The following is an 8,148-nucleotide window of genomic DNA, read 5'->3' as shown; positions in this document are numbered from 1 at the left end:
ACCTTTGCTTTTTCCATTGTATGGCACTTAAAAAAAAACCACAATTTATTCTTTATGGACCAATACTGAGAAATAGTATTCTGTGGCCTAGCAGACTTTCCTTCTCCAACTCTCCATTCTCCTTCCCCAACCACTTTACTCTTAAGATCTTAGTGACTTTTTAGGAGAAAGAGCCTTATTCCTAAAAGGTACCCTAAGGAAGTCCACCTGAAAATAACTCCTTAGGCTTTATATTATCATCTAATATAATGAGAATGAACATAGTTCATTTAAAAAGTTCTAACATTTAGGAAACAAATGATATAAATGAATACTCATCAGTACTGAAATTTTCATAAACTTACCTTTTTATTTATTTTATTTTTTTAAATTAAGATTTTTTATTTTTAGTTTACAACACTCAGTTCTGCATGTTTTTGAATTCCAGGTTTTCTTCCCCTTCCTCCCCTCCACTGTTCCCAGCAAGACAGCATGGAATCTGATACATCTTCTACATATACCTTAGCATTAAACTTATTCACACAACAGTCAAGTTGTAAGGAATAATTATGACCAATGGAATGAACCATGAGAAAGAAGGAACAAAACCAAAAGAAAAAAGAGAAAAAAAAGAAAAAAGAAAAAAAAAGAGCTAATCTCAATCTGCATTCAGACTCTGTAGTTCTTTCTCTGGATATAGATAGCTCTTTCCATTATGAGTCCTTTGGAGTTGCCTTTGAACCTTGTATTGCTGAGAAGAACCAAGTTTATTGAAGTTGCCTCAATCTGCATTCAGACTCTGTAGTTCTTTCTCTGGATATAGATAGCTCTTTCCATTATGAGTCCTTTGGAGTTGCCTTTGAACCTTGTATTGCTGAGAAGAACCAAGTTTATTGAAGTTAGTCGTCACAGAATCAATATATCTTTGGTTGTGTACGATGTTCTCCTGGTTCTGCTCCGCTTACTCAGTATCATATCATGTAGGTCTTTCCAGGTTATTATGAAACCTGTATCTTCCCCATTTCTTATAGCACAATAGTATTCCATTACATTCACATACCACAACTTGTTTAGCCATTCCCTAATTGATGGGCATCCCCTTGATTTCAAATTCTTTTCTACCACAAAAAGAGCTGCTATAAATATTTTTGAACATATGGGTCCCTTTCCCACTTGTGTGATCTCTTTGGGATACAGCTTTAGAAGTGGTATTACTAGATCAAAGGGTATGCACATTTTTATAGCCCTTTGGGCATAGTTCCAAAATGCTCTCCGGAATGGCTGGATGAGTTCACAACTCCACCAACAATGTAACAGCTCCAATTTTCCCACATCCTCTCCAGCATTTATCTTTTTCCTGTTTTGTCATGTTAGCCAATCCGACAGGAGAGATGTGGTACCTAAGAGTTGTTTTAATTTGCCTTTCTCTAATCAATAGTGGTTTAGAGCATTTTTTTCATATGCTTATAGTTATCTTCAATTTCTTCTTCTGAAAACTGCCTGTTCATGGCCTTTGACCATTTCTCAATTGGGGAATGTAGCTTTTTATTTTTAAGAAATCTTTTTGAACACATAATCAAAGCAATGATATGAACCCAAAACAATGCAAAACAGGTAAATGATAGATTTCCTCAGGATCTATCTAGGTTCTTTATCTGAACCCCGACAAGCCCACTAAGCTGGACAGATTATGGCAATGTAGATCTATGTTTTGCACATACTATGTGGATATTAGTTTTATATTGGGATTCCAAACGAGAGGTGAAGCACTTGCCAAATTGCAATGAATGTTGGCTGAAGAATATAAGTTTTTGTTTACATGTCTTACAACTGAAATTATATAAATTATTCAAAAATGGCAAGTGGGAATCTAATTTTCACTAGGCTGTGGTATTAGGCAAAAGTATACAGCAATTACATAACATCAAGGATTTTATACCCAAAAGGCTAATATACTCAATGCTTGATGATTGTTCACTTTAATTGACCTCTCTTCTAGTAGTTTGGGTAGCAGTTTAAAGACAAAAGAACTTTTGTTCTTCCTGTGACTCAGGTTCTTTAACAGTAATGAGATACCTGTCTTCTAACCTAATATACCATTCAGTTCTGAATTCAAGAACTCTAACAGCTATGTGTATGCACACACACACACACACACACACACACAGCTTTGTCCCATTTTGTTATCATTATTTACATATCAATATCTTTACTTGTTCACACTATTTTTTATCATTATACAGGAAACTCTACCATTTAACAGTCTCTTTTACCAACAAATAGTAATGATTCACATATTTGCATACCAGATCCCTTAAAAACTCTGATGAATTGCCATCAGTATAGCTGTGGTGATTCCACCTTATCATTATGCAGAGCCATTGCTTTTAAGTGAAAACAAGCAAGTTTACCCACAGGTTAACCTAGAAAGACCTTCTGGGGAAAACAGAAACTTAGATTGTTTTGCTATCCCAACCAAACTTCTGTAATCAGAATGGTATTTCTAAAGTGAAGCAGAATTTAGAATAACAAGAATTGGAAGGGATCTCTCAGGCCATATAGCACAACTAACCAAAACTCCCTTCTATAACATCCCTGACAATTGGCCATCAAACCTTTGCTTGAAGACCTTGCATGAAAGAACCCACTACTGCTACAGACATCCTACTTTACTGTAACATGGATAGGAAATTTTTCCTTATAGTGAACCAAAATTGACCTCTTTTAAACTTCCACCTATTTCTCCTACTTAAATCTTCTGGAGCCTAGCAGAACCAGTTTAATCTATTTTTGAAGTGACAACACTTCCTTTTAATACTTGTAATCTGCTACTTACTACCAAACCAATTTCCCTTTCAGTCCTCTCTTTCTTAAGATAAACATTCTTGGTTTCTTCAGCTAATGCTCCATGACATGAACTTGAGATCATAGTCACTCTCCTCTGGATTTTTTTCATGTTATCTAGAACCTGCCTAAAATGGTACTCATCAACTGAACGCAATATTTCAAATGTAGTTTAAGGAGGGCAGAATAAAATGGGATTATAGCCCCCTTATTGCACTTCTACAATAATGCAGTGACATTTTGGCTGCTATATTATGCCATTGACTCATATCAAACTAGCAGACTGCTAAAACCTCATAATCTTTTTGCTATAGCTTTACTTTATACTTGCAAAGTTTTGTCTTTCAACCCAAGCATAGACTCTGTTTCCTTGAGGGAGGGAGGGATTGGACCAGTGATTTCAATTCTGTAGGAACTTTACGAAAGCAGACTGGCAACCTCTGTGACTTAGTGTTAGAGAACTGAATGGGGCACTGATAAGTTAAATGACTTGCCTAAGGTCACATGGCCAATTGTGTCAGAAGTGGGACTTGTACCCAAAGTTTTGTGACTCAGATGTCAGCCTTCTATTCACTATTAACTTTTATTCACTTTTAATCATTTATATTCAAGAAATTTAATTTTAATAGATTCACCCTGATGTACAAGACCATTTTGAATCTTTTCTTTATCATCCAGTGTGTTAGCTTTATTTCTAGTTTTGTTATCATTATGCAAATATGATATGTATGCCACCTATGCCTTTATCCAAGTCATTGATAAAAATGTTAAACAATATATAAGCAGGGACAGAATGCCAGCAGTACTGAATTATAGAGCTATAGCCTCCAATTTGACATTAATGTATTAATAATTACCCTTTGGGGCAGCTAGGTGGCACAGTGAGTAGAGCACCAGCCCTGGAGTCAGGAGGACCTGAGTTCAAATCCAGCCTCAGACACTTGACACACTAGCTGTGTGACCTTGGGCAAGTCACTTAACCCCAATTGCCCTGCCTTCCCCACCCTCCACAAAAAAAATACCTTTTAGATTTTTATTATTCAACCAGCTCTAAATCCATTTAACTATTATCGTTTAGCCTTTATATCTTCATCTTGGCCACAAGGATGTGTTTCTGAAATCTGTGTTTACAGCTTTCCCTTGACCTATATCAGTCTGTTAACCTTGTCAAAAAAAAAAAAGAAGTACTAGTAGAGTATTTTCTGTACTTGATGAAACCATCATGTTTAAGTGATCGCCATGTCTCTTTTGAGATATTCAGAAACTATTGAAAAAAATAGTGGCTCATAGTTTTCGTCATACTTTTGCACAAATAAAATCAATGCAGCTAAAAGAATAAGTTGCGGATTGGGAGAAATATCTTTGTAGCAAATATTCATGATAAAAGTCATGTCCTAAATCTATAGGAAATTGAGACAAATACGTGAGATCAAGACCCATTGTCTAACAGGTAAGTGGTCAAAGGATACGAATGGTGTCTCAAAGAGAAAATGCAAATTATCAACAATCATGTAAAAAATGCTTCAGATTAATAATAGAAAGTTACTAAAAATTTTGAGTTTGTCACCTCAATTCTATCAAATTGGCAAAGATGAAAATATATGCATTAATGAGGCAGTGGGAAAATAGGCAAAGTAATACACAGTTGGTAGAACTGGGAGTTGGCTCAACTGTTAGAAAACAATTTGGAATTATATGAGAAGTTAATAAGCTTTTCATAACCTTTGATTCAGCCATCCCACTAATGGGTTTAATCTCTAAGGAGGTCAACAGAAAGTTCTCATATGTGGCAAAATAGTCATTGCTACATGGTTAGTAATAGCAAAATGCTTAAGCAAATTATGTGCCCATCAAATGTGGCTTGGCCAAACCTTGTAGAATATTAAAGGCACAAGCAACAACAAATATGAAGAATTTAGAAACATGGAAAACTCTTAGAAAAGGATGTAGAGTGAACAAAGCAGAAATAGAACAATATATACAGTGACTACAATAATGAGAATCAAGACAAGAAAATTCAAATCACATACAAAGACCAATGTTGGTTTTAAATCACTGACAAAATATACTTCTTTTGTGTATATATGGTAAATTCGAAAAACAGAATATCACATATTCTGTCAGATACAATTTCTATTTCAGGCAGTTTTGCTTATAACTGTTTAAGGGAAGGTGGTATTGGGGATATTTATTGGGAAGCAGTAATTTCACAACAAAATATATCAATAAAAATGTTAAAAACAAAATGAAGGTGTATGCATTACATTGAAATAAAAAACAGGAATCAAAAAGGCTAGCCAATAACCAAAACACAGGTCTACCTTTGTGTGGTTTGGTGTTCAGAAAAAGACAGAATTACACGTGACATATGTATAGAATTTTGGGTGTCATGGTGGGAAGAAGGGAGAGTGTACTCATTTTCCAATACTGGCTCACATGAATTATTAACTTATAAAGTTAAAATAGATCAACACCCTGTCCCATAACATATACACACAAATGATTAAAGGACAGAAGACAACATGGTTGTGCCTATGTCATGTGTCCTATGTCATCTGTCCTTCCCAAAGGTGTTTTTTTGCTATCCTTTATTGATGGGCACACCAAACATCCTGCCTATTCATATCTTTCTGGCCTTCAGCTTATACTCCCAGGGCAAGGAAAAATATGCAGACACTGAGCCACCTTTGAGTGGACCGTTCACATAAATCTGTAGAAACTTTCTGGCTTCCCCTCTCTTCACGAGTCCTTGTAAAACAAGGCCTTCCATAGTTCTGTCTGTTCTGTACATAGGGTATCCTAATGGTTTTTAATTTTTGGCACAGAAGAAACATGATGGCTATAGAAAAAAGCCACAATGCTGGAGACATTTAATAATGACATGCACTAGCACCTTAAAAACAGAACCATAGACTTCTATGCATTTATGGAGGTGAAACCGAGGATATATAAAGTTTTTATGAGTTAATCCAGCAGGAAATTCAAAAGAAGAGACTAATATACTAATGAGTCTAAAACAGTTCACCCCTAAAAGGGGAAGCTTGATGAGCTCATGGAAGGAAAATTTAGGTCTTATTTTAGGTCTGCAGCACCAATAGTTCTTTGGAAGGAATGCAGCAAAGAAATTTAAAAAAAAAAGAAAGATGTATACAGATGTCCATTGAAAGGGCTTAGTGGAAGGATGTTTTTGGCCAGAACACAATTCCCAATAGACTCAGTTGCCTTTCTCTTTCATTGCTGCCTTTTAACTTGCAGGCACCCCGGGTCTCCAACAGTCCTTAGATTCTTCGGTGGTGGGCAGCCAGAACACCATGTCGGAACAGGTACTGGCAAAGGTCATGAACTTGGGGTTGAATTGCAAACAGGTTATGGGGCCGGTATGTTTCCCATTTAACACAGCCACTTTTATTCCCTTTCCACCGTTCCAGACGTGAATCTTGCCATCGTCGGAGCCAGCCATGACAAATTCAGAATCTGGAGTGAAACAGGCAATATTGTTGCTGTTGTTAAATCCCTTGAAGGAATGCATTGGTACTCCGGTAAAAGAATCAATCAGGTGGATATAGCTGCCATTGGTAGCAATGAGAATGCGTTTGCCGTCGTTGCTGTATTTTAGCCCTGTCCATTCACTGGTCTTGTCCTGCTGCATCTGGAAGTTTGAAAATGGCCCCTTATCAAAAGCTCGAATATCATAAAGTTTCACAACTTCGGAATTTACTCCGGCAGCAAAAATGATTCCTTCTGGGTCAAAAGCACAAAATGGCGTTCCCTGAAGATACATTAGACCCTGGCAGTTAGGGACTCGGAGATCCCAGAGTCGGATGGTTTTATCCAAAGATGCAGAAATAAATGTTTCATCAACTGGTGACATAGACAAGGCTACTACCCTCTTCTCATGTCCTGGAAAGTATCGGATGTATTTATTGTAGTGCAAGGACAGGTAACGGATAGTGTCATCTATTTTGTTGGAGCTGCACACCGCAGTGTCCACGGCATGGGCGTATCTGACAAGATCCACTCCGTACTTCTTGCTGTACAGAGTTCTCTTGGGTTGGCCCTCTCCACAGTCATACATGACAATGGAGTCGTCATCACTGCTGGAGATGATTGCCTTGCCATTAGGGCTAAAGTCCAAGCAGTTGATCTTCTCTGAGTTCTCCTTGAATATCCTGGCCACCCGGAAACTCCTCAGGGCTTCCTCTGTCAGCTTCATGGTGGAAGGTTTGGAAAGGGGAAAGCCACGAGTCTGGAGAAGAGGAGGGAGAGGCAGAAGCAAGGTGAGTAGTAAGAGTCCAAGGTGGAGGCGATTGTAGCAGCGAGTGAGCTAGGGCAGAGAATGAAGGACTGACAAGACAGAGCACCTCCTACAGGGACTAGGCAGCAGAGAGTGAGTGAGAGAGAGATATTAGGGGCGGAGTCTCGTACTCTTTCGAAGGGAAGGGCCTGACCTTCGGCTCTTTCTAGTGGACGCCAGAGGACAAGGAGCGGGGCCAAGAACAACTACGTGTTATTGCCCTCCTCCCCGTCCCTTCTGCCTGAGCCTAGTGACCTGACCAACGGTTTTTCTAAGGACTCCAACGGTTTTCCCTCGAAGGCTCCAACGGTCCTCCCCCGCCCACCCCTCCAAGGGCACCAACGGTTTTTTATTTTTTCAAGAGCCCCAACTGTTTTGTTTTTCTTTTCTCAAAAACTCCAACGATTTTTTTTTTCTCCAACGATGTTTCTCAAGGGCTCCAACGGTTTTTCTCCGCCCCCGCCCCCAGGGGCTCCAACGGCTTTTCTTTAGGATTCCAACCGTGAGGCTCGATGGCACCTCCTGACACTCTTTTCACAGAACCGCGTCACTCTTGTTTTTCAGCCTCCGTTCCCTGCCTTTGCTTCAGATTAAAAAATTAAAAAAAATTCTTTAGATTAAAAAAAAATTCTAAATTGGTCACCGAATTCCTTGGACATCACAGTTTGTCTCGTTCTCTGGACGACTCCTTTTCCCTCCATCTTGGAATCTTTCTTCTCAGAATTTCATTCTTGGGAGCATCCCATTCTTCCTTCCCTGCCTTCACCTGTAGAATTCTTTTGGTACCGGGGTCTATTCTTTGAATGTTTTAAAAACTTCTCTTCCTAGATCCTGGGGTCACAGTCAGCCCCTGGGAAAATCATTTAACCTCATTGGTCCCTGTTTCCTTTACTGTAAAATAGGATCCCTTTCAGCTTTAAATCTATGTCAGTGCCTCACTTTCCTTCTCTCTTTCACAAATGCTAACATGGAGTGCTCACTTACTTCCACAGTTCTCCTAGTTTTGACTTTTCCATCCAGTTCCTTCCTCA

At 38.5% G+C, this 8,148-nt stretch overlaps 1 protein-coding gene across 1 annotated transcript; it reads right to left on the bottom strand.

Moving 5' to 3' along the window:
• Window positions 1-6,067: 6,067 nt before the first annotated feature.
• LOC118837172 (WD repeat-containing protein 82-like) lies at window positions 6,068-7,036 on the bottom strand. Its single transcript, XM_036744132.1, has one exon. The coding sequence runs from the start codon at window positions 7,034-7,036 to the stop codon at window positions 6,068-6,070; it is 969 nt and encodes a 322-aa protein (XP_036600027.1).
• Between the last annotated feature and the right edge of the window lie 1,112 nt (window positions 7,037-8,148).

This window comes from Trichosurus vulpecula, chromosome 2 (genome assembly GCF_011100635.1).
Source record: "Trichosurus vulpecula isolate mTriVul1 chromosome 2, mTriVul1.pri, whole genome shotgun sequence".
Taxonomy (NCBI): Eukaryota; Metazoa; Chordata; class Mammalia; order Diprotodontia; family Phalangeridae; genus Trichosurus; species Trichosurus vulpecula.
The sequence above is the reverse complement of the archived record's forward strand: the minus strand, read 5'-3'. Positions and strand labels throughout refer to the sequence as shown.